The following is a 27,254-nucleotide window of genomic DNA, read 5'->3' on the forward strand; positions in this document are numbered from 1 at the left end:
TGGGACTAAGGTTGTAGGGGGGTTGATAGTGCAGGTGGAAGACACAGGGGCATGTTGATCTGTATCAGATCATTTAGCAGGCTTTCTAAAGTAAAGGTGAGTTTGTCTTTTAGCAGTTTAAGTAGAGTCAAACAGATAGCACTTCAGTGTAATACCATATACGTGTTACTAAACTTCTGTGTTTTAGAGGAGATAATTAATTTGGAACCTACAATAAAATTAGAGTAATTCATTTCACAACAAATACAAATGTGGTTTGTTAAAATTTATTAGGAAAAACAAATACATTTTGCACTTGGAAATAGACATTTGGAATATGAACAACAATATGAGGCAAGCTACGTATATTTGATGGTCCCTATGTTTCAACGGAGCATTGACATGCACCCACCCAGGTCCCAGAGGAGACGTTCTGATCCACTTTATCCCATCTTGGGGAGGCTTGTCCTCATAACACAGACCTGCTCCTCCTTCTCTCCTTGATCCCATTCCGTCAGCAGCTCTGAGGACACCTCTGTAAACAGATGATCCCAGTCCCAACCCACGTCCTCCTGAGAGAGAGCGAGAGAGCGAGAGAGAGAGAGAGAGAGAATATGGGAAAAGAAACACAAAAATGGGGGGAAGAAAAGATAGTGTAATAAAGATGAGAGAAGTATGAGAGAAAAGAGGGGAATAAGAAACAGAGAGAGCGGAAGAGACCAGAGGGGGAGAAGGAGAGCAAGAGAGAGGAAAGGGAAGGTGAGAGAAAGAGAATAGAGCTTGTTAATGCACACATCATAAATCTTGATTACCTGGGAGACTGGGAGGCGACCTCCCCTGGTGCTTCAGAAACATCTGGACACCCCCTCACAGGGAACAGCGGCTATATTTACAAAAAACTCACTCACCTCCCTCACCTCCTGCTCTGGAGCTAAAACCTTGGTGAGGAGCTTCAAGTCAATCTCACCGTCCTAGGTAGAGGCAGAGACCTTATGAGAACACCAGCTTGCAGAAACACACTCTACAGACAGAGGTCATTTATATTGGATGCATCCTAAAAGGACCTCCTTGAGGAAGAGAGAGGGCTGGGTAATCTAATACAGAGTCAAAATAAAAAGCCGTTGAAACCTGGCTGTGTGTGTGTGGCCCCATATGAAATGTCTTACCAGGGTCTGGAAGGCAGAGTACTTCATGAGGTCATTGTCCAGATCTCTGTATGTCATTACCCGGTTAACCTGGATGCTGGGGAGAAGGACAAACACTATGTAAACAAAAATCCCATCATAAATGTAGCTACCAGTGGAGGCTCCTCAGAGGAGGAAGGGGAGGACCATCCTCCTCAGTGAATTTCATAAAAATAAAAAGTAAAACATTAAAAAAAGTTATCCTTTTTGATAAAACAATATAAAATATATTCACGTCACCAAATACTTGATTAAAACACACTGTTTTGCAATGAAGGTCTACACTAGCCTCAATAGCACTGTGTAGGGTAGCACCATGGTGCAGCCGGAGGACAGCTAATTTCTGTCCTCCTCTGGGTACATTGACTTCAATACAAAATCTAGGAGGCTCATGGTCCTCACCCCCTTCAATAGACTTACACAGTAATTATGACAACTTCCGGAGGATGTCCTCCAACCTATCTGTAATGGGTCCTGTGTGTAGCTGGTGTAGAGAGTCAAGCGCAGGACAGCAGATATGAGTAATCAACGTACTTTACTCAAAAATACAAAGCAATAAATGCGAGCCCACAATAACGGACCGATATACAACGAACAATTACTCACAAACAAACATGGGGAACAGAGGGTTAAATAATGAACAAGTAATTGGGGGATTGAAACCAGGTGTGTAAGACAAAGACAAAACAAATGGAAATGAAAAGTGGATCAGCGATGGCTAGAAGGCCGGTGACGTCGATCGCCGAACGCCGCCCAAACAAGGAGAGGGAACGACTTCGGCGGAAGTCGTGACACTATCAGAGCTTTTGCAGCATGAACTGACATTTTGTCCATCCAATCAAACGATCAGAGAATTAATCTAGTACTGAAAGCATAAAGCATAATACAGCTAGCTAGGACTGCAGTGTATTCCTGAATTTGTCCAATATAAACTCTTGTTTGCAACTATTTTACTAAAGATTACACTCTAGATCAGCTAGATGCAGGCGAGATTGTGCACGGTGGTATTGAATGTGTCAATGTCTGTCACCTTGATTAAGCAAATTCCTCTCGACCTGTGAACCTACATTGTAAACTTTCATTCATAGGCTAGAATTTGAGTATCATGTAGTAGCCTAAACCTATTGATGTTACACTGAGCTGGGTGAATGGAATGTGAATGACAGTCATCCAATATGCAGAAATATAAATAAGGCCATGCTCATTAAAAATAACGATCGTCCTCCCTCATCTTAAACAGCACCAACCACCACTGGTAGCTGCTATACCAAACATGTACTTCTTGGCATGCTTTTCCTCACTAGCCTGATTAGTGCATGTCTATTGAAATACAGTATAGTATTCACTACCTGCATCAGTAAGATATCACCAGACCAATCTAGAAGCTGTATCATATTACAGTACAACTTGCAAGTATCACTCTGTGAGACAGATATCTTCTCAGAAGTTTGAGGTAGTGCACACAGGGCATGGAGAGTTCATTAAAGAACAGAGAGATCAGGAGATGAGCGCCAAGTGGTAACTGCCTCAAATTGAAACCCAGCTGCTTATCTGTAGTTGGAATTAAGAGGGGGGCTCTGAAAGTGGCGAGGGCCTAGCAGTGCATGCCAGTCCTACTTACTGCACATTACACGCTACATTGCCCCCTCAATGAGTTCAATGTGAATATTATCTCGTACAGAGAGCAGGTCTCAGCCTAATAACCTCCGCCGCTGTCATAACCGCGCTACATAGCGGACACATGTCGGCGTGTCTCTCACTGCCCTGTAAATCGTTAGTAAGGGTCCCACTTACCGCCGTGCATAAATCACATCTCAACTGTTATTTCTGCATAAAGGCTCAATATGCCAAGACACCTTCAATACCATGATGAGAGGAGGCAAAGTAACAGTCAAAGTCACCATCTAAGACCAGTGTATTCTTATCTTTTACTCTCCTTGATGTTAAGATGTAGGCCAGATAGTGTACGTGGCTCTGAAGATGGGTCAGCAACCCGCCAGAGGTATGGCGAATCTGGTAATATATGAACATCTGAACAGCTGTCTGGTCACTTATACCAGAGTTATGCAGTCAGAGACAGTATGTGAGACAGTGTGCAGGTGTGTCTGTATTCACTTAAGTGCAAGACTGACCAAAAGGATGCACTTCATCAATCATGAAAATTGAGTGATGGGATGCCATGAATCTAACTGAGTGACTGGGGTCAACTAGAGTGGAGCGTGAGATGTTTTTACAGTACCTTGGGGGAGCAGCAACTTGCATGTTAAGGTCTTCCTCTTGTACTTCGTCAAGGTCTGGGATCACCGGTATATCTAAAACACAACATACATCCAGGACATACTGTATCAATATCTTATCAATGTCACACTGTCTATTATTTAGTAATTCAATCTCTACACCTAAAATGTTAACTGAGATGCAATAGTGGTCAACCACATTAAAACTGGACATGGATTACAGAAACACTAAGATAGTCTTCTTTGTGTTTGGTATGACAGTTTGTGTGTGTGTAAGCGTGAGTGTCTGGGAGTAAATTGGCACCTGATTTGTCCTCTCCCTCTCTCCCTACATCTTCCATAGAGCTGCCCTGTCACAATAGCCAGGCGGCCATGAATATTCAGGAGACCAGGCGGCAGCTCTTCCTGCTGCGAGAGGGGCGCTGGCCAGGGGCTCCCCGGAAAGAACCCCCCGCTACCCCAGCATTTTGGCCCTGTCAGCGCCACCCACCCCCAGGACCAGTGGTGGCCGGCAGGCCGACCTGTGTCCACTCTGCCACTCGGACAGGGGCGGCGTCAAGCCATGTGCAAGAGTATTTGCTGGCGGGCCCATCTGTGTGGGGTCGGAAGTCACGGTGCGGCCTGGCAGGGGCTGCGGTGCCAGGAGCCACTAGCCCGCTGCTCAAACAGTGGGAACCCGCTTTAATTGGCAAAACGCAACAGGACAGAGCATGGCTCAGCTCCCAAGAAGGACGGGCAAACTTTCACAGCACATTTCAGATGGACTTTTGTTAGAGTGGGAGACGGGGAGGCGAGCAAGACAGACAGACTGTGATGAATATTGAAATGTTGAAGCCACTTAATGTACTTGTAAAATTAATATGAAATTAATACATTCATTATGCCATGTTATAAACAAACACAACAAAATAGAAATAGATGAACTACAAGTATATTACATAATCTGGGGGAAAGTAGGTCTCCACTACTGACACAACTGAAACCGATCAATTCATACTTGTGCAAACTTTGCAATTACACTCTTAAAAATAAAGGTTCTAATTGGAACCAAACAAGGTTCTTCAGAGCGATGCCATAAACCAGAGGATGCATTTTAGGTTCTCGGAAGAACCTTAAATGGGATGGTTCTTTGAAGAACCACACACACACAACACATTACTTTATGCAAATATCTATTAGCATATTTCCCAGGGTGCCTTTTGAGTGAATTTTAGAGTTACCAGTACCACCGGTGACTGTGTTTGCTAGTGACAAAGACATTGTTTTTCCATTCATTTCAGTCCCATGGCCTTCAGGTGAGATCCTAAGTAAATGTGTATATTTCATAAGACCTTATTTTAAGCGCCTAGTTTTACCCTAATAAAATGGCCTGAAACTCATAGTTTACAGGCCACATCAGGCCTGCAAGTCACATTATGTTATGCTGGCTTGTAAAGTGACGTGTAATTCCTATTGGAATCCAGTCACATTCCATTATTTAGAATGTGTATTCACCTGCATTCAGAATGTTCGCCCGGGTTGGGATAAGTAAAATGGGATTAGCTAAAGCATCTAAACTGGAACAACCATTTCATTAACGGATGAAATAAGTCTAAGTAACAGATTGGATTCATTTAGCAAAGTGTATGTTATGTATATTTGAGTAGCATAAGATTATATTAATCAATCAATGTACAGTACATCCAAGAATAGATATTTAAACAAACAATTCTAAAAATCAATCTGCAAAAGAGTGTGATGGAAAGTTTTATGTTGGTGCTTTTCTATTTACCAATCTTTGTGCTCTGTGTGTACTTTTCTAATAACCGTTTTCTGTCTTCATACAAGTGACTGACTGAGCAAATCCTCACTATCAGTATCTGCAATCTGGCATTACACCCAGAACCTTGTTTTGAGAACAAAAGACATCTTAGTTTCAAGGTCTCAGCTTAGAGAGAAGAAGCCTTGTGAGGTATTGGTCTGTCACATGCATAACCCAGTATTGGTCGGTCATTTGAATTAAGCAAACGTTAACGATAAATTATTTTGAATAATGAAAAAGCTAAATCATGCAAATATTACTTTCTGTGTAAGTATATAAGAGAACTAATGGGACTGCCCCGTTAGAGCTCCTGACAGACATTCACTATGGTGCATCAATGTTATGGAACCTCTCCAGCGCGCTGACAATGATTAATTTAAGATTGACTTAGAGTGTACCTGTGTAAGAATTTCCACGACAAGAGCATGCTGGGAAATATGATGATGGGCTTGGTTTTGGTTCAACTCTGGTTATTAACACCAACACTGGTGTTCTTTTACACCACTGAGTGTTCATTTAACTCTTTACAGTGTTAATTTAACTCCTGAATCAACACTAGAAATGTTACACTGGCCAATTTGCTGTGTGCTATGAAAGAGACATCTGCAGGCTTCAATACATTTCAAGAAACATTTAAAATTCGGAAGAACCGTAGATGACACGTCAAGAACCCCCAATTTAACTCAAAGGTTCTTTATCGGGCAAGAGTTCTCCAAGGAATCTTAAGAGCAGAGGATGAATCTTTTTCAGTGTAGAGTTTTTTGCCAGTCAACATCAAAGTCACAGACATCTACCTAGTCCTTGTTGCCATGTAACAACTCTAAATGAACACAAAAGCAGAGACAGAACAACCCACGTGACCTCAGAGGATAGGTCTGATTTCCATGTGTTTTGTCTCTTTTTTCAATACTGGTTTTGGTTGAAGGCAGTTGAAAAGGTGATTACTATATGGTATACAGCTATGAACAGAAATCAGCAAGTTGTAATAACTTATTCAGCAGGTTAGGGTAATTCATGTAGCAGGTTAGGTTAGGAGAATTAGGTTAAGGTTAGGACAGTGGTTAGGCTGAGGGTAAGTTAAAATACTTACATTTTAACAATTTATGCGTCACTTCCATCCGTAGCTATATACCATCTAGCCATAACCGTTGAACAGTGTAGCTACATTTCCTTCTGACTTCTTCCAGTCATACAGTGTGCTAGGTGTCAGTGAATAGGCCGGGAGAAACTGGGGAGCGGTAGGGAGGGTGCAGGGATGTCAGTAATCTCTGAACACAGCAGTGCACCCTGAAGGGAAAGTCAATAGAGGAGCTAAATACAGTAGAGGCCAGGAGATGAGAGGCACGATCTGATGGGAGGAAATATTTGTACATCTGTGTCACTATTCCTTCAAAATACTGTTTTGAAACACACTGGGGGTTGTAAAATAAAGATGCTCTGAGATGTTTAGTCTGTAATATTCTCATATAACTGTATAAGCAAAGATTTCAGCAATGACATAAGAAAAATACTCAAAAAGGAAGTTATTTGTGTTCATAGAATAAGCTAAATGAGAAAAAGGATTAAGGTTCTGAATGATTCTTCAGTTGAAGGAAACAGGAAAAAACCTGGTCAAATTCCATCCACTTTGCACAGATAACAACCCTCATCATCAGTTGATAACTCATTCCTTTCTCTTCAAAAAAAATTATAATAAAAAAAATGCCACACTCGGTTAGCCTCTGACAAGATTCATCTGTGTTTCTGATATCCAAATAAAGACGGGCCGGCTATTTCATATTCATGAGGCCCCGGTGACACTTTGTCCTCTCATTTGAAAAGCACAGCGTTCAGCAGAATCCGTCCCCCCCGGACCCCCAATCAAATGTAATGGTCTTAGCGCAATGACATCAAAATGCCTCGCCGTCCTGTTCTTTGCAAATAGCTTCTTGGGTTGTTTCCCCCCATCCCATCTCGCCCATAATGCACTATCAACACTTTTATGAGAGTTCAACGTGAAGCAGTTAGGGGTAGGTTCTCTATATGCAAACTCTATTATTAAGTGAAAATAGGAACAACATTTTTAAATGAGCTTCAAATTCAACCTATTACTGGAGGTCAAGAGGGGATTAATACGAGCTACAAACAAGCTAGAGTTTTTCTGAAGGAAAGGTCAACTCCATCAGAAGGAGCTGTCTGTTCCCAGCACTGCTGGCACAAATTACCTGATACATTTCCTCCCTTCCACATACCAGCCTGGACATCTATCAAGGTTGCTTTGTCTAGCGGCGACTGGGCCAAGCCTCTCCTTATTACACGGTCACGGCGAGTTTCCTCGCTGAAGCATGTAAATATCAAAAGGGGATAATTTGCTGTGAATGTAGACATACTGTACTCCCGGCAGGCACACCTCAGTCAGCGACTTTGGGGAAACGTCCCCACATCACCAGGCAGGCAGGGCTGTTATAATCTAAGCAGCGAGTCAGTGGGATGATTACCTAGGCACGGGACACATTTGAAAGGCTTATGGGACAATATTCAGCAGATCACTGAGAGAGAGAGAGAAAGAGAGAGAGAGAGAGAGAAAGAGAGAGAGGAGAAAGAGAGGGGAGAGCGAGCGATGAGAAAGAGAGAGAAGGAAAGAGAGAGAGAGGGAAAGAGATGAAAGAGAGAGGAGAAAGATGATAAAGAGAGAGAGGAGAGAGATGAGAGATGAGAAAAAGAGGAGAGAGAGAGAGATGAGAAAGAGGATAGAAAGAGAGAGAGGAGAGAGGTGAGAAAGAGAGAGAAGAGAGAGATGAGAGAGAGAGAAAGAAAGAGGGGGGAGACAGAGATGAGAGAGAGAGAGAGAGAGAGAGAGAGAGAGAGAGAGAGAGATGAGAGAGAGGGGGAGAAATAAACAGATTTAGAACAGATGAGTGTGTTTGTAATGGCAGTTCTTTGTAATGTAACTGTCAGGGGACTGAAGGCCAGCCGAGGGGTAGAGGGGGACAAGGGTGCAGGGTCTAGCCCTCTCTCTCTCTGCCTCTAGCCAGTGGACATATGGGATAGGGTAGGAGACATAATCAAGATCGGAGGGGCTATCTCACTAACCCTCAGCACTGCAATTTCCACTGCCCCTGCCTCTGGCACTGTATTAAGAGGTCTCCCTCCACTGAGGAATAATCTTTCCAGCTGCATTTACTGGGTAAGAAGCATACCACTGGGGTCTCCACACAACTGACCCTTTCAGCCACTGCGCGTGTGTGTGTGTGTGTGTGTGTGTGTGTGTGTGTGTGTGTGTGTGTGTGTGTGTGTGTGTGTGTGCGTGTGCGTGTGTGTGTGAGATTGTGACTGCGAATGTGTGGTATAGCAACTTAAAAGCAGTGTCAAAAACAGGATGTATGTTTACGGACATTTGTTAAAACAAAAAATATCAAAAACAGAAGAAAAATGAAAAAGGCTTTGTAAAAACAAATTGGCCATAAAACTAAAAGGGTAAATGGGGAGACAAAATATGTAAGTGCCTTTGAACGGGGTATGGCAATAGGTGTCAGGCACACCGGTTTGTGTCAAGAACTGCAACACTGCTGGGTTTTTCATGCTCAACAATTTCCTGTGTGCATCAAGAACGGGCCATCCAGCCAACTTGACACAACAGTGGGAAGCATTGGAGTCAACATGGGCCAGCATCCCAGTGGAACACTTTAAACACCTTGTAGAGTCCATGCCCCGATGAATTGACGCTGTTCTGAGGGTAAAAGAATGTGTGGGGGGGTCTTAGGAAGATGTTCCTTAATGTTTGGTAAGCTCAATGTACAACGATTATAATATTCTGTCAATCTAATTCCAGTAATGTAGTTCATAACATTAAACATATAACAATCTAGAAGATGAAACATGTAAATACATTTTTAATAGTATTTTAAGAATCTAAATACACAGAAAAGGGCTATGGTGGGTATATGTGTGAGCATAGTAACTACAGCCGCAGACACAGTGCTTCTGTTCCTCATCAATATGTCAGCTTAATACCTCAGGGACAACCTCCTTATACAATGCCAGCCAGCCTGGCCATTGTCATTGGTGTGCATATGTATAACTCCTTAGTGTTCTAACAGGGAATCACAACTCCTATCTTTGCTAAGGCAATTTCACCCTTATTTCCCCTGCTGCTTTGCTCTGAAAAAATGTAACAATTATCCCAGGCTGTGCTTTGCTGAAATGTCCTCCATCTATCCTGACATTGTTTGTGATGCGGAGAGCCGGACCCTGAGGTGACCGCTGGATCCATGCTCTGCTGCACCTGCCCTGGTGTGTGTGTGTGTGTGTGTGAGAAGACGTGTGTGTGAAAAGCTCAAAGGGGACAGCCACTTAAATCCTGCCACACTTCAGCCAATGAATAGGAGAATGAATTTAGTGAATACTGTATTTGAGGTCTGTTATGGACTTGTAATGTGATTGAATGAGGAGGATTACCTGTGATCCCCCAGTTCTAACTGAACATATTCACCTGTGACTTTCATCTATAAACGATTGTGTGCTCTGGTTAGTTATGGGGCATCTCTCAGTAGCTGGTCTAAACAGAGTTCTTATGAAGGATTCATCAATAGCACTGACAAGAAATATGTAGTGTCAGAGAGCACGATGAGAGGCTACTTATATGCTCTATTTCCAGTGGATGAATGTGCTGCAGAGGGAATGGAGGACTCAGCTCTGCCCTCCAGAAGAGACGCAGGACTGGGATGCAAGGGTGCTCTCACCTCCTTCATCATCCGAGCCCTGGGGGGTTTGTGGTCGCAGGCGTCGACTGCAGAAACAGGAAGTGGGAGAGTATGAATTATTGAAGGCATTCAGCGGTGAGGTCATCAGAGGGAGCCAGATTTGGATTGGGCTGATGTGCTTTGATGATGGGCCTGTTTCTGTGGGCTGAGCGAGGCTCTAGATCAGCCTGATAGGAGGCTTGCTCTGTCTCTGTCTGTCTGCTGCAGGCTGACTGGGACTGTGTCTACAATACAGCAGCAGACGCAGCCAAAAGGCTCCGCAGCCACAGCAGCATCGTTGGGACTGCCTGCCTGTCTGTCACTGTGAGCAGCCCAGGGCTTCAGCTACTTCAACAGTATCCCTCCAAGAATCAGGGATTTTTCTTCCATTGAAATCCTTGGGCGGGCCACCTAAGCATTTTTTCGGGTTGCCTAAATCCAAATAGTGTAAAAAAAAAAATGGGATGGAAAAACACTTTCAAAAGATAATGGACCTATATATTTTTTTATAAAATAATCTATGAGAACTAACAATCACCTAAATAAAAGCTAGACAGTCAGGGAGAATTGAAAATTCCAAAAACAATGCATTTATCAGTATAGATTTCGTTATTACGTTTGAGCAAAAGAACACAGCATTAGCCATGGCAAAATAAATAAAATTGCAGGAAATGAGCTTTAAAACGGCAACATTTTCTCTTAGCTGCATGAAGAAATTTGTCAAATTGCAGGAAATTGGCTTAACATTTTTTTTTATTCTGTCACGCCCACCACTGAAGCCCCGTTCTGATCCAGAAAAAAAACCTGAGAATGAATAAAAAAATAACACAACGGGGGCAGTAAATAACTGTTACTGAGATGGGCTGGTGGTGAAAAGAGCATATATCAAGGGACTATTTTGAAGTGCTGCCTGTGTTTCTGTCAAAGCTGCGTCTCAACACCACTATTTAAGCAAGGGGCTCCAGCAATGATGAGTAAAACACACCATGTTCTTTAGTCTCCTTCCATGTCACTACTGTCTATTCAATGCCTATTATGAACGTTGGAAACGTGGAAAAACTAAAATTACAGGCTAAACTTGGCTCCCAACAACAATACAAGTGATGACAACTCTAGTCACACAGGCTTTTTAAGTGATTGTTCTTGGAAGGCGAGGATTAGTTGCAACCAAGGACAATCTCAAAGTACAGCAATTTCCACATCAGAGCATTGGGTATAAACAAACACTTAAATTGGCCTAATTTTGCTCCTGTGTTTTTTTTTTACAAAATAGTTATTTCATTTCATCAACAACTGAGGGAAAAAAATCTGAGTAAAAAGACGAGACTGAGAAAACGTACTCTTCCACGTCCTGCACCATGGCAGGTCTTCTTCCAGACCTAAGGGGAAAAAAAGATCCTTGTTAAGACTTTGCAACAAAGGAATACAGAGAAAATACTTTTGGCCACAAAAATAAAAGGACTAGAATCAATTCAATTTTAATAAAACAAAACAATTACCAATTCTATTATTGAACAGTTCTTCTCTTTCGATTTGTAAGATACATCTTTAAAAACCGCTGCTGGTTTCTGATGTAGGCTAGTTGTTCTGTCTGATTTGAGCCTCATAGGGCCTAGGTCAGGGGTACTCAAGTACTATTTGAGAAGGTCCGGTCACACAAATTTCCTAGGTGGCAAAGGTTCGAATGGATATTGTCATTCATCTGCGTAGTAACAAACCCCCACCTTGCAACCCATGCAATCCCAAACTGTTCACACCCCTCTTGTTGGCAGAGGAAACATTTAGCAGTTGTAATGGTAATTTCCTGCAATTCTACAAATGTTGCCATGTCTTATGTGTGTTCTAATGATACCAGGGGCCCGCGGTCCACCTATTGTGTTCTCTGTTGTCCGTCTCTCTATCTGAGCCCTCAGCCTCCTCCCCTGCTGGACCACGGGGTTATTTTCAGACTCCTCTCTTACACAACCCTGCTTGACTGTGGCACCGCATCCCACGCCCTACACACTCTGACCAAATCACTGTCTTTTCACACATTCTCACCTCAACACACTATTCTTAGCTTAACACTGTTTCACACCAGAGAACGGGGGAGATAATATTAAACAAAACCCGGCTACTGTCAAATAAACTAATCTTAACAGCATTAGAAAAGCTAATCAATTATTACATTCTTGAACTTTTAGACCAAGACAGTCTAGGTGTGTTTGGCTGTGAAGACAACTTATACAAAGTTACATTAGATATGAGTGTTTCTGGAATTCTTTAGGGGAGGAGATGCATGTCACATTCTGAAGGTTCTCCTGGTTGAGGAGTGCCCCCTACTGGTTTTAAAGAAAACACATACTGTCATTTTCTCTGGACTGAAAAAACATTTTCTTATTATTTTTCATTACTGTGTATCAATAACCTGAATAAGAAATGTAATGACATTTAGTATGTTTATAAATTGTACTTTATAAATGATATATTCCCTCATCTCTGGAGGCTCTGGAGTCTGCCATGATGGTCAGTGAGACAGATCAGAGAGGGCAGGGCTGAGGGAGCCCACCTTGCTGCCCTTGGACTGTGTCCTGTCCTGTGTGCCTGGCACCGGGGGCGGGGCTGGCGACACTTAAGACACATTACAGGCCCCTTGATTAAGACTCATGTAGGCTGAAGCGATAGACATGGTAAAACTGTCTGGAAAAAGTTGTTAGGGATAAAATATATTGTGACAACCCGGCTTCAAAGGTTCATCAATAAACTGACAGATCATTTAGTGTCAATTAGGAGTGATAGATCGACAAATCCTGGGATTTCTGCGCTGGGATTAGTGGGAGGAGGGCAGCAGTGATTGAGCATGAGGGGTGACATTGAAGGGAAAAGTCCTTGCCGGGTCCAGGGGGGGCCATTACTTACTTTGTTTCAGAGAGGATCAATGCACGTGAGAAACCCTTAACACCTCCTGTATTCCAATCTCTCTGAACGCAGGAATCAAGACAAGTTACACTAACGCAAGGAAGCGACACCCTGACCTTCCCAGAGTGAGAAAAATATATTGAATTTGCTGTTCTCTTTACATGCACTATCGGCACAGAAAACCATGCAAATAAACCCAATTGAATCGTCTTGTTCACTTCAATGTATGGATTTATGCATCTCCCCAGCTCTCCTCCCCACAGAGACTGGAGTAGAGTGGTAGATGGAGCCATCTGGAAGAGTGGAGAGCCAGTTCCACAGTCTGACTACAGTCACACTGACATCACATAGGGAGACGTACAGTCATTTGAATGTGTTCTATTGGGGGGAAATGATTTTGTTTCAGACATTCCATCTGTCTGTGGTATGAAATATTCATACATTCATTGTACAGAGATTTTAATGAATTCACAACGGCATGTGTGCCTTTAAAGGCGAGCGTGCTTTAGTTAGACAGCCATCGTAAGAGGTGATGAAGTGGCCTAAGCCCTGTGATGAAGTGGATAGCTGACTAACAGTGCCCTCCTGTGGCTGATACATGAACCATGTCAATTACCGGATCCCGCGCTGATGAAGATGAATGTGGAGTTCACTGCTCAGAGGCTCCCTGGAACGTTGTTGATTCAGAGCAAAAAGTGTAAAGAATTTGCACTGATAAATATCCTATTCTCTGTCTACAGCATGAGCGATCATTAGTAACAAAATAATACATGTTGGAGACTGAGGTAGAGTTACCTAGAGAGAGAAGGAGATACTCACTTGGCTGATCCAGAAGTCTCTTCAGCCCAGCCGCCCTGCCTGCGGGCTGGTTTAGGAGGGGGCCCCTGAGGTGAGAGAGATCATTAATGACAGGCATAACAATGGTCTGACAAGACAACTCCTTTAAACTATTCAATTCTACACTTAGGTTGAAAACATACAGGAGGAGGAAAATGTGAATAATTCTGAGTCCAAAATAGCAAGTATGTTGTGGCATGTCATGGTCTCTAAATCTATGTGAAAATAATACTTTATATCAAGCTTAACCAGAAAGAAAAATAAAAAAACAAACATATTTCCAAAACGGAGCAGACTTAATAAGTTAAGATGAGTCAACAGGAGGCTCTCTAATGTTTAAAAACAGAACCCTTCACGGAACTGAATTTGTGAGGTATAGCCTACAACAAACCAAGTAACGCTTAGTTTCCCATATCACTGGGGAAAGCCTACTTGATCTATTCGTCTCTTCAGTGTTCTGGTAATCTATGTTTGCTGCACTGTACCATCCTACAGATGGCTGCACATTTCTAGCAATGAATGACATAGCTTCTCACTTAGCCCACTTACAAAATACTTAGGAATGGCATGCATGACATATTGCTGTTGTTTATTATGGTTTTAACTGCTGTCCAATCACAGAGCCTGAACATATGGAGTAGAGTGTGGGAACTGCCACACAGAGGACTGCCCGGGGGCTGCGAGTCTGACCTAAAATAGCTTCACAGGAAAAAATGACCCTCTCTCTCTCATTCTTCGATTCTGAAAATAGTCAATTGAGTTTGGATTGTGGTCCTGAGACCGGAGCCCGGGGAGTCAGGGACCAGCACTTGAATGAAAGAATTCCTCAGAGCACACAAGGGTGGGCAGCAGACAAATTAATTTTGGGGAAAAAAGCACAACACTCTCATTACCAAATTGGGTCTGCAAAAGACATAGTGGCCAGGAGGAATTTCTTTGTTGCGACATGAAAGAGGAAATCAATTTTTCATGGCTGGTTCTTTCACCAAACCCATTTATAAATGTGAATGTCAGCATCTAGAGAGGGAGGTGGAGGCTGCTGGTGTTAAGCTGGAAGGTTGAGGATGAACAAGTAATTTCATGAAATTAGTAAACAATGGGATTTCAACAAGAACAAGGGAGGCCAAATTAATAATAAATGTGGTAGCTCATCGATACTGATCAATTCCTCAGGGTAAAACCCACTTTTACAGTCTGCTACCAAGAAAAACGCTCAGAAGACTTTGTAATTAGGAGTTCATGAAAGGAGGGTAAATACTGATGACAAAGATGATACAAAAAGCAAGTGTTCTTTGAACATGCCTATCTTTAGCTTATGATGAGTTATTTGAAACTAACAAAAACTTAATGAAATGTTTTCATCCTCACCCAACGAGGGAGATTCATTGAAAACGTCATGGCATTTTTAGCTTCAGTGGAGGCTCCTCAGAGGAGGAAGGGGAGGACCATCCTCCTAAGCGAATTTCATAAAATAAAAATATTGAAACATAATAAGAAGTTATCCTTTTAGATAAAACTATATTAAATATATTTACGTGCCCAAATAATTGATTAACACACCCTGTTTTGCAATGAAGGGCTACAGTAACCTCAACAGCACTCTGTAGGGTAGCACCATGGTGTAGCTGGAGGACAGCTAGTTTACCTCCTCCTCTGGGTACATTGACTTCAATACAAAACCTAGGAGGCTCATGTCCTCACCCCCTTCAATAGACTTACAGAGTAATTCTGACAACTTCTGGAGGACATTCTCCAACCTATCAGAGCTCTTGCAGCATGAACTGACATGTTGTCCACCCAATCAAAGGATCAGAGAATTAATCTAGTACTAAACGCATAAGCTACAGCTAGCTAGCACTGCAGTTCATAAAAAGGGGTGAGTAGTTGACTCAAAGAGAGAGAAAGACAATAGTTGAACAAATTAATGTATTTAATGCAGCTAGCTAGTTTAGCCTACACAAACACCCAGCTCAAACAGAGAGGGATGCTATATTAGCTAGCTGGCTATGGCTATCCAACACTGGAACTCTTCCAAGTCAATGTAAAACTTTTGGTTTTATTAATTTATTGCCACAGAGGCCCTGCCGGTGTAACTGCTAAACTGCTTGCTGACTGTACACTGTACTGCATGTTTGTAGTGGGTATACTAACGCATTAGTTCCTCGTAACTATGTTGACTAGGTATGATGTTAGCTAATATGGTGACAACGGTGTAGGCTGTGTGTAATAGTTAGCGGTTATGATATGGCTTGGGATGGTTTGGCTTGGAATGTTTTTTTCACCTGGTCACAGACAGCTGATGTGTTATGCACTGAGGTCCACAAGCTATGGGAAAAGGTGAGAGGAGGAGAGCGCGTAGAAGTGAGAAGGAATTCTATAAAGACCAAAATTATCATGCTGTTTGTATGTGACTGCTATGAAAGTGAACTGTGTTTTTGCGTGTGATCAGGGGGTGTATTCATTCTGCCGATTCTGTTGAAAAACGTTTTATAAATGGAAGCAAACTGAACGAAACAGGGATAAACATACCTGAATTGGTCCAATAGAAATTCTCTCATTTGCAACTGTTGAACTAAGGGTTACACCCTAAATCAGCTAGATGCAGGCGAGAGTGTGCAAGGCGGTATTGAATGTGTCTGTCACCTTGATAACTCACATTTTTCTCTTGACCTGTGCACCTACAATGTAAACTTTCACTCATAGGCTAGGTTATGGCAACCTCATGATAGGTATAGGAAAAATGTGAGTATCATGTAGTAGCCTAAATACATTGATGTTACATTGAGCTGGGTGAATGGAATATTTATGACAGTCTTCCAAAACATCTTTCCTCATCTTAAATGTCACCGACCACTGTTCCACTAGACTGTATGACCATATATGAACTTTACAGTTATAGTAGAATAGTGGCAGTGGGGTGTATTTAGGCAATAATGTCATCAGAGTGAAGGGTTAGGCTACATATTTTCTATTCTAGACTTTTCTGAAAGTCCAAGCAGTAGACCCTTGTGGTGGTCAAACTCAGACTAACAGCCCATGAATGCAGTTCAGCCTTTGTTTAAAAGGATGTCAAGAATGTGACCAATCAGTGGGTATTTATAGGAAAAGCAGACCAGGGCTGATAAATAAATCTACTAAGTCGCACGCCACTGGGAAAAAAATGCATTTCATGTGCACGTCAGGTCACTAGGGGCGCGAGAATCCTGATTCTACATTAGGGAAGTTGGCCTAATTTGGGAAGATTACTGCAAAAGCATAGCTGGAATTCCTGGTCAGGGAATGTTGGGTGGCTTACAGTTTGCCACTTCTAGGGACAAGCAAGACCTCCATACCATGAATGCCAATGCTTTGGAATAAAGTGGTTGACATTGTCATATGTCATTTCCAATTTGACTTTGAAAGCAATTATGCCTGTAATCACGTTCTGTGTGTCTGTGGGAGATGAGGGTCCAGGAGCAAAGGCTGGTATGAATCAGCATGGATCAATACAGTCGAGCAGTAGACCTTTAGCCTCTCCCCACACAGCACTGAAAATCAGACTAACTAAAGATGATCCTCTCTCTTCATAACAGGGGAAGTTATAGAATGGGCAATGCTGTACCAAAGCAAACAGCATAGGCCCACTTAAAAATGAACACCTAGACCCTGCTCCTTTGGTTTCATATCTGAAGGAAATGGGTAGGTGGGCTTTGCCAACGACAACAACAAAAATCAATACCACCAGGTACGTAGGACAACTTTTAAGTCAAAGAAAGTGCATGGTCCACTTCAAACACATTTTACATAAAAGGAGCAGCATCCACAGAAACTACTGTACTGTAATAACCCTACATGTATAAAGCAGAATAAAGCAGTGCATGCCTTGAATACAACACAAAGTAACTTTATACCACAATGTGAGGTATTCAGAATAGAAGTGACAGCTGAGTAGGTATATAAAATGTCTACATTCAAATCATATGGTATGTGTACTGATTTGAGTATGTAGTCTACTGTACACTATGAGGGTATACTGTATGTTATTGGGGTATAAAGTTACTCTGCAAGGTTTGAAAAGGAATACTGCCAAGACATGCCATATCATTACTTAGGTGTCCTCATACAATACCTCTTCCTCATCCTTGGTTCATGCATAAGAAATGATTCACACGTATTCAGATTGAGTGTATGCAGTGAAGTTAACGGCCATGACAGGTAATATATGATATTTGGTTTTAGGTAAATATAAATGCATTACAAGCAGCACTGATAATCAATCACAAATCACAGCTACCTCTCCCATCGATGTAGAAGAAGAGGATTTCCTGACGTGTCGAGGCTCCTCCAGAGATGTTTGCTCTGCAGCCTGTCGAGCCCGTTGACCCCGTCGACCCAACCTTGCAACCTGAAAATCATATTTCAAGTCGATGAAAATGATCTTAAAATGACACAAACACGTCGTAAACTATCAAGCATTAGCTAGGAATGGACTTTTTGAGATAATATTGCTGGCTTTATGGTAACCCAAGAATGTACTCTTAAGGAGAAGGGATTTACACATACCCACTCTCAATTGTGATACGGTTCTAGAAACGTAAAGCCCTTTACTTTCAGCGGCAGGTATCCTAGCGGTTAAGAGCAGTTCAAATCCCCTAGCCTACTAGGTGAAAAATCTGTCAATGTGCCCTTGAGCAAGGTAACCCTAATTGTAAGTCGCTCTGGATAAGCACTTCTGCTAAATTACAAAAACAATACATTTAAAATGTCTTTCATATCACATCAAAATGATGTTTTAACACATTTTTGGCAGCCATATTCTGTTACAAGGAGAATGGTTGCCCATTGTTATGACTCTCAGTTCCATTACATTACACATAAGAGTCATTGGACGAAGGCATCTTCTGTAGTGGGGAGTTCGGTCTGAACATTGACACGCATTGCTTGAGCTATGGTTTTGGAAGCATAAGGACCTTATCTTTCATATGTTTGAGAAATCATTTTCAAAAAACAAAAAGGTTATTGATACACACCTTTATTGAGTTAGGGTTCCCACAGGGCCATATTTCCATGTTACAGCCGCTTGTTTACAGAAAACAGACAGAAGACAGAGTGGACTGACTACTTGTGCTAATTAGCTATCTGAAGAAAAACACCACACAGGTATTGTCACTGAAAAATACTGTAAACCGGTTTAAACAGTGTACAGTAAGTGTGTATTTTGCATTTCTGAAACGCTTTTGATGTGATTTGAAAGTAGAGGGATTTATGTTTCTAAACCGCAATTGAGAATCATTTCACGTTTAGATGGAGTATTTGGGTGTTTTAGCTTCCAGAGCCAATTCGCCTTTTAAACAGAACATGTCGTCCTTGGACTAAGGAGTACAGCAACGTTAGGCTCCTTTAGTCCCTTTGAGCATGCTAGATCATTAGCACTGATGGTACAGTAGCGGAGATATGGTCGTGTGGAAACACACTAACCCTAACCATAATAAATGGTGTGTATCAATTTAACCTTTGGTTTTTTGAAAATTATGTATCGCTGATATATAAAATAAGGTCCTTATCCTTCCAAAACCTACTGGCGCAAGCGATGCGTGTTCGAGTTCAGATCAAGCGTCAGGGCTCTTAACCAAATTTCGCCGGAAGAAGATAGCTACTGTACCTTCATCAATAGCGCTAAATGTAGTTAGCTAGCGTCTGACTATGAATAGGGTAGGGTTAGCTTTATGGTCGTTACTTTTTTATGCTTACTAATACTAGCTAGCTGCATGGGAAAGCAAAGGCACATAATCATGGACAACAGAGAGATCGCAAGAAAGTTCAAGGTTTGCCATGTCATCCCAAACATTGCTAGCTACTTCTGTAAATACTCTGCATGCATACAAGTTGAAAGCGTAAATCACTCACATTCTTTACAACTCCACTGTCTCCGAGTTTAAGATGATCGTCCATTTTTTCTTGCGTTGACAGATGTAGCAAGCTACTTCCTGGAGACCCGGAGCGTCACACAGCAACCATCTCTATGGTGACAACAAATGGGGGGGCTGGTGTTTGGTCCATGCTCGAGAGGCAGAGCAGTCTGGTAATAGCAAAACTGGCCTTAAACATAGATATTACAAAAAAACATTAATCATCTTCATTTGAGCCAAAGCTCGCAAAGTCATCAAAATAGATTGCTTTAACTCTGTTATTATTAGCCTTACATGCCCTGTAGTCAAGGTTCGGTATAGCTCGTTTGATAGTTTATTTTGTTAGTCAATGGGTAGTTGGGTGCATGCCAGCAACTGGACTGGAGGTCCAGTATTGTTTACTAGGATCTTGCCGGTAGATGTTGATTTAAGCCCACTGGAACTGGCCGTATATAGAGATGCTGATATGGAACCTCACCCTGGAACTACACCAAATATTTCATACCGGTATGTTCATGTCATTCATGACCTAAAACATGCTACATCTTGATCAATTTTAGTGGTAGCGATTTCTGCAATTAAAGATTTCGCTAGTCACGAGGGAAGCATGCTTGGTGTAGTTTTATAATAACCGACATTACTGAAATGATATTGTATACATCATTGGAGAAACAACTTTAACAAAGTTGAAGGACATAGGAACTTGTTGGACATATGCCTATATGCCTCAGACCCAATAACTCAAACTCTCAGCATACAGGCTAATACAGGTTTATCAGAATCACCTTTATTCGCAAAGTACATTTACACATACCCATAATTTGCCTTAGTGAGAAGGTGCTGCCAGCAATAGACAATATACAAACAGACATCATACAGAATATACAATAGGCCTATCAGAACAGTAAACATAAAACTCTTGAGACTAGGCTAGTTACAGTGGGAATATACAATTTATAGAGGGGATATACACTGCTCAAAAAAATAAAGGGAACACTAAAATAACACATCCTAGATCTGAATGAATGAAATAATCTTATTAAATACTTTTTTCTTTACATAGTTGAATGTGCTGACAACAAAATCACACAAAAATAATCAATGGAAATCCAATTTATCAACCCATGGAGGTCTGGATTTGGAGTCACACTCAAAATTAAAGTGGAAAACCACACTACAGGCTGATCCAACTTTGATGTAATGTCCTTAAAACAAGTCAAAATGAGGCTCAGTAGTGTGTGTGGCCTCCATGTGCCTGTATGACCTCCCTACAACGCATGGGCATGCTCCTGATGAGGTGGCGGATGGTCTCCTGAGGGATCTCCTCCCAGACCTGGACTAAAGCATCCGCCAACTCCTGGACAGTCTGTGGTGCAACGTGGCGTTGGTGGATGGAGCGAGACATGATGTCCCAGATGGATTCAGGTCTGGGGAACGGGCGGGCCAGTCCATAGCATCAATGCCTTCCTCTTGCAGGAACTGCTGACACACTCCAGCCACATGAGGTTTAGCATTGTCTTGCATTAGGAGGAACCCAGGGCCAACCGCACCAGCATATGGTCTCACAAGGGGTCTGAGGATCTCATCTCGGTACCTAATGGCAGTCAGGCTACCTCTGGCGAGCAGATGGAGGGCTGTGCTGCCCCCCAAAGAAATGCCACCCCACACCATGACTGACCCACCGCCAAACCGGTCATGCTGGAGGATGTTGCAGGCAGCAGAACGTTCTCCACGGCGTCTCCAAACTGTCAAGTCTGTCACATGTGCTCAGTGTGAACCTGCTTTCATCTGTGAAGAGCACAGGGCGCCAGTGGCGAATTTGCCAATCTTGGTGTTCTCTGGCAAATGCCAAACGTCCTGCACGGTGTTGGGCTGCAAGCACAACCCCCACCTGTGGACGTCGGGCCCTCATACCACCCTCATGGAGTCTGTTTCTGACCGTTTGAGCAGACACATGCACATATGTGGCCTGCTGGAGGTCATTTTGCAGGGCTCTGGCAGTGCTTCTCCTGCTCCTCCTTGCACAAAGGCGGAGGTAGCGGTCCTGCTGCTGGGTTGTTGCCCTCCTACGGCCTCCTCCACGTCTCCTGATGTACTGGCCTGTCTCCTGGTAGCGCCTCCATGCTCTGGACACTACGCTGACAGACACAGCAAACCTTCTTGCCACAGCTCGTATTGATGTGCCATCCTGGATGAACTGCACTACCTGAGTCACTTGTGTGGGTTGTAGACTCCGGCTCATGCTACCACTAGAGTGAACGCACCGCCAGCATTCAAAAGTGACCAAAACATCAGCCAGGAAGCATAGGAACTGAGAAGTGGTCTGTGGTTACCACCTGCAGAACCACTCCTTTATTGGGGGTGTCTTGCTAATTGCCTATAATTTCCACCTGTTGTCTATTCCATTTGCACAACAGCATGTGAAATGTATTGTCAATCAGTGTTGCTTCCTAAGTGGACAGTTTGATTTCACAGAAGTGTGATTGACTTGGAGTTACATTGTGTTGTTTAAGTGTTCCCTTTATTTTTTTGAGCAGTATATATACGCAGAGGGAGGGATGCTGCTATGGCATGCATAAACAATCCATGTCTCAATTGTCTCAAAGCTTAAAAAGCATTTTTTAACCTGTCTCCTCCACTTCATCAACACTAATTTAAGTGGATTTAACAACTGACATCGATAAAGGATCATAGCTTTCACTTGGATTCACATGGTAAGTCTATGTCATGGAAAGAATAGGTGTTCTTAATGTTTTGTAAACTCAGTGTACAGTAGTAGGCCTAAGGTGTTCTTAATGTTTTGTATACTCAGTGTAGGGCTACAGTGTTGTGCTGATGTGTTGGGGAGAGTGGGGTAAGTTGAGCAATTTTTTACATTAGCATCACCCTGTCAAGGGAAATATAGTATTATTTCTAACAAAGATATCTGCATGTATTTCAGGATGTTGTGTATCCATGGAAATAATCAGAATTCATGTAAAAATTACAGTTTCGAAAAACATAGCATGTCCAAAAAAAGTTGTTTCTTGGCACCACTTACCCCGGGTATGGGGTAAGTTGAGCCGCGGGACAGTGTACGTTAAGCCGCCTTCAAATTTCTGTATTGAATTAGTTTTATAAAAGGTAGTGCTGAAATGTATCTTTATTTCCCAAATTTGACACAATCACAATCGTATTTTGTATTTTAATCATTTTAAGCATCTTTTAACACAGGCTTAACATCTAACAAGCACTTTTAACATAGGCCCTGTTGTTACCTCATATCTAGCGATAATTCCTTGCATTATGCCTGGGGGGGGAAAAAACACTTCAATTTGCTCAACCATTGGCTCAAGTTACCCCATGGCCATTTGCTCAACTTGCCTCAAGGCAAACATTTTGAGTATATTAGCCCACACAGCTACAAGGATGCACTTTGATTATCAGTTTAGGACCTCATATTGAAACTTAGAGAGACCGCAACTGATGTTTAGAACAATCTTAAAATTATTTACTTTGGTTTAGATACAAGCATCATGAAACATCTAACACAAATAATTTTTCTGGAACTAAGTTGTTTACCAGTTTGTCCATGTGGTTTCTTTCTTCACAGACTCCAGGAAATTGGATCATTACGCAGAGTTCACTCGCCGCTTTCGGGCAGTGTTCGACCACCGCCTGAGGGTCGAGCAGAGGGTGAACGTCTGTTCCACCTGAGGCAGGGGACAAGGAGTGCGCAGGATTTCGCCTTGGACTTCCGGACCCTCGCCGCCAGCGCATGATGGAATGACAGGTCCCTGATCTATCACTACAGGTGCAGTCTGCGCGAGGACGTCCGTCGGGAGTTGGCTTGCCGAGACACCACTCTCACATTGGACCAGCTGGTGGACATGCCCATCCGGCTGGACAACCTGCTGACTGCCCGCCATTCCCTGCACCATCTGTGGCCGTAGAGGGCACACTGCTGGTCGGTGCTGGGGGGGTTCCTCAGGGAGTCGAGGCAGCAGGCAGGGCACTATCGTGTCACCCCAGGTGAGTCAGCACCAGGCTCACCCAGAGCCCCCTGTTGCTCACATGTATATGTGTTTATTTCATTTCCTGAGGGATTGTGAGATAAATCTCCTGGTAGACGCTGCACTTCCCAGGAGTCACGTGTATCCTCTGTCACAGGAGGAGACGGCGGCTATGGAAACATATGTCTCTGAATCCCTGGGGCAGGGATACAGTCGGCCCTCCACTTCACCTGCCTCCTCGAGTTTCTTTTTTGTGAAGAAGAAGGATGGGGGTCTGCGCCGTGTATTGACTATCGAGGGATCAATCAGATCACAGTGGGGTATAGCTACCCGCTGCCTCTCATCGCCAGTGCGATCGAGTCAATGCACGGGGCGCGCCTCTTCACAAAATAGGATCTCAGGAGCGCCTACAACCTGGTGCGTATCCGGGAGGGGGACGAGTGGAAGACGGCATTTAGTACCACCTCAGGGCACTATGAGTACCTCGTCATGCCGTACGGGTTGATGAATGCTCCATCAGTCTTTCAGGCCTTTGTTGACAAGATTTTCCGGGACCTGCACGGGCAGGGTGTAGTGGTGTATATCGATGACATTCTGATATACTCCGCTACACACGCCGAGCATGTGTCCCTGGTGCGCAGGGTGCTTGGTCGACTGTTGGAGCATGACCTGTACGTCAAGGCTGTGAAATGTCCTTCCAACAGTCCATCTCCTTCCTAGGGTACCGCATTTCCACTTCAGGGGTGGAGATGGAGAGTGACCGCATTTCAGCTGTGTGTAATTGGCCAACTCCCACCACAGTAAAGGAAGTGCAGTGGTTTCTAGGGTTTGCCAACTACTACCGGAGGTTTATCCAGGGTTTTGGTCAGGTAGCAGCTCCCATTACCTCACTGCTGAAGGGGGGACCGGTGCGGCTGCAGTGGTCGACTGAGGCGGACAGGGCTTTTGGTTACCTGAAGGCTCTGTTTACCTCGGCTCCCGGGCTGGCTCATCCGGATCCCTCTTTGGCGTTCATAGTGGAGGTGGACGCGTCCGAGGTTGGGATAGGAGCCGTGCTCCATCAGCGCTCGGACACACCACCAAAGCTCCGCCCCTGTGCTTTCTTTTCGAAGAAGCTCAGCCCGGCGGAGCAAAACTATGATGTGGGGGACCAGGAGCTGTTGGCTGTTGTCAAGGCTCTGAAGGCGTGGAGACATTGGCTTGAGGGGGCTAAACACCCTTTTCTCATCTGGACTGACCACCGCAATCTGGAGTATATCCGGGCGGCGAGGAGACTGAACCCTCGCCAGGCAAGGTGGGCCATGTTTTTTACACGTTTTGTTTTCACTCTATCCTACAGACCAGGTTCCCAGAACGCTAAGGCAGACGCACTGTCCCGGATGTATGACACAGAGGAGCGGTCAATGGATCATACTCCCATACTTCCAGCCTCTTGCCTGGTGGCATCGGTGGTGTGGGAGCTGGACGCGGACATCGAGCAGGCGTTACGCACAGAGCCCACTCCCCCCCAGTGTCCAGCTGGGCGCTTGTACGTTCCGTCTGCTGTCCGCGACCATTTGATTGGGCCCACACGTCACCCTCCTCTGGTCATCCTGGCATCGGGCAGACGGTGCGTTGCCTTAGTGGGAAGTACTGGTGGCTCACCTTGGCCAAGGACGTGAGGGTTTATGTTTCCTCCTGCTCGGTGTGCACCCAGTGCAAGGCTCCCAGGCACCTGCCCAGAGGGAAATTACAACCCCTACCCGTTCCACAACGGCCGTGGTCGCACCTATCGGTGGACTTCCTGACGGATCTTTCTCCCTCACAGGGCAACACCACGATCCTGGTCGTTGTGGATCGGTTTTCTAAGTCCTGCCGTCTCCTCCCTTTTCCCGGTCTCCCTACGGCCCTACAGACTGCGGAGGCCCTGTTCACTCATGTCTTCTGGCACTACGGGGTGCCTGAGGACATAGTCTCTGATAGAGGTTCCCAGTTTACGTCCAGGGTCTGGAGAGCGTTCATGGAACGTCTGGGGGTCTCGGTCAGCCTCACCTCAGGTTTTCACCCCGAGAGTAACGGGCAGGTGGAGAGAGTAAACCAGGATGTGGGTAGGTTTCTGCGGTCATATTGCCAGGACCGGCCGGGGGAGTGGGCGGCGTTCATCCCCTGGGCAGAGATGCCCCAAAACTCACTCCGCCACTCCTCCACTAACCTCTCTCCTTTCCAGTGCGTACTGGGGCCAGATCAGCCGGATCTGGCACCGTGGCATCAGAGCTAGATCGAAGCTCCTGCGGTGGACGAATGGTTCAAGCGCTCGGAGGAGACCTGGGACGCCGCCCATGTGCACCTACAACGGGCCGTGAGGCGGCAAAAAGAGGGCACTGACCGTCACAGGTGCGAACAACCCCGGGGTCTGGCTCTCAACCTGAAACCTGCCCCTCCGCCTGCCCTGCCGGAAGCTGGGTCCGCGGTTTGTGGGGCCATTTAAAGTCCTGAGGAGACTGAACAAGGTATGCTACAGGTTACAGATTACAGCTTCCCCCAGATTATCATATTAGTCCCTCGTTTCATGTGTCTCTCCTCAGGCCGGTGGTGGCTGGTCCACTCCAGGAAGCTGAGGTGCGGGAGGTCCCTCCGACCCCTCTGGACATCGAGGGGGCCCCAGCGTATATGCTGTTTGAGCTATCCTGGACTCGAGGCGTCGTGCGAGGGGCCTTCAGTACCTCGTGGAGTGGGAGGGATACGGTCCGGAGGAGAGATGCTGAGTGCCGGTGGTCGACGTCCTGGACCCTTCATTGCTGCGGGATTTTCACCGTCTCCATCCGGATTGCCCTGCGCCTCGTCCTCCTGTCGGCGTGCTGCTGAAGCCGCGCGTCAAGGGGGGGGTACTGTCACGACTTCCGCCAAAGTCGGTCCCTCTCCTTGTTCGGGCGGCGGTCGACGTCACCGGCCTTCTAGCCACCGCCGATCCACTTTTCATTTTCCATTTTTCTTGTCTTTGTTTTACACACCTGATTTCAATCCCACAATTACTGTTTCATTATTTAACCCTCTGTTCCCTCACAGGTTTATGTGAGTGATTGTTTATTGTATTTTCGGTCTGTCATGGTTTGCGTGTATTTGTTACTTTGTATATTTAACATTTTGAGTAAAAGTACGTTGATTACTCATATCTGCTGTCCTGTGCCTGACCCTCTACACCAGCCACACATAGGACCCCTTTACAGTTAAGCCAGTGAAAAAAATCTGCTTTTAGTTTTTGAGATATTTAGCACCAGCCTATTGCTAGTTACCCATTATAAAACTGACTGGAGCTCTATGTTAAGGGTGGCAGTTGTTTATTTTACAGTAGGGTCATTATATCACTAAATTATTCTCTGAATATCAAGTCATATGCAGTAGATCATGTCTTCCACATTAGCTTCCTATATCCACTAGGAGGCAGACGGTCACTTCTTAAAAATGTCCATTGCTCTTGTGTGATCCAAACTATTTTGTGACCTGACGTGCCCACGTAGGCTATTATCTGTATACATTGATTAAATACTGTATAGGACAATCACAAACAAGTTGTTTATGTATCTATAATACATGGCTCCAAATAGACAGACATCATAGAGGGTGAAATGCGCTCCCAGAAATGTCCCTGTGGAATGATAATCTGCAGTCCCTCCTTCTCAGACGTCACAACTACCACTTACTATAAAGTATCAGTGAAATCACAGCGCGCCCATTGAG

General features: G+C 44.1%; 1 protein-coding gene across 2 annotated transcripts; it reads right to left on the minus strand.

The window, feature by feature from the left end:
* Positions 1-252: 252 nt before the first annotated feature.
* On the minus strand, positions 253-19,681 carry LOC106590872 (intraflagellar transport protein 43 homolog B-like). Of its 2 annotated transcripts, XM_014182132.2 has the most exons (10): positions 19,544-19,610; positions 18,667-18,715; positions 17,931-18,041; positions 13,640-13,704; positions 11,263-11,301; positions 9,923-9,969; positions 3,403-3,475; positions 1,146-1,221; positions 888-950; positions 253-551 (listed from the first exon to the last, which is right to left on the minus strand). In XM_014182132.2, the coding sequence occupies exons 2-10, from the start codon at positions 18,703-18,705 to the stop codon at positions 423-425; spliced, it is 642 nt and encodes a 213-aa protein (XP_014037607.1). In that variant the 5' UTR covers positions 18,706-18,715; positions 19,544-19,610; the 3' UTR covers positions 253-422. The 2 variants fall into 2 exon arrangements, with proteins under 2 accessions (XP_014037607.1, XP_014037554.1); XM_014182079.2 differs by lacking the exon at positions 18,667-18,715 and having other exon boundaries at positions 19,544-19,681.
* Between the last annotated feature and the right edge of the window lie 7,573 nt (positions 19,682-27,254).

Source organism: Salmo salar, chromosome ssa01 (genome assembly GCF_905237065.1).
Source record: "Salmo salar chromosome ssa01, Ssal_v3.1, whole genome shotgun sequence".
Lineage (NCBI taxonomy): Eukaryota > Metazoa > Chordata > Actinopteri > Salmoniformes > Salmonidae > Salmo > Salmo salar.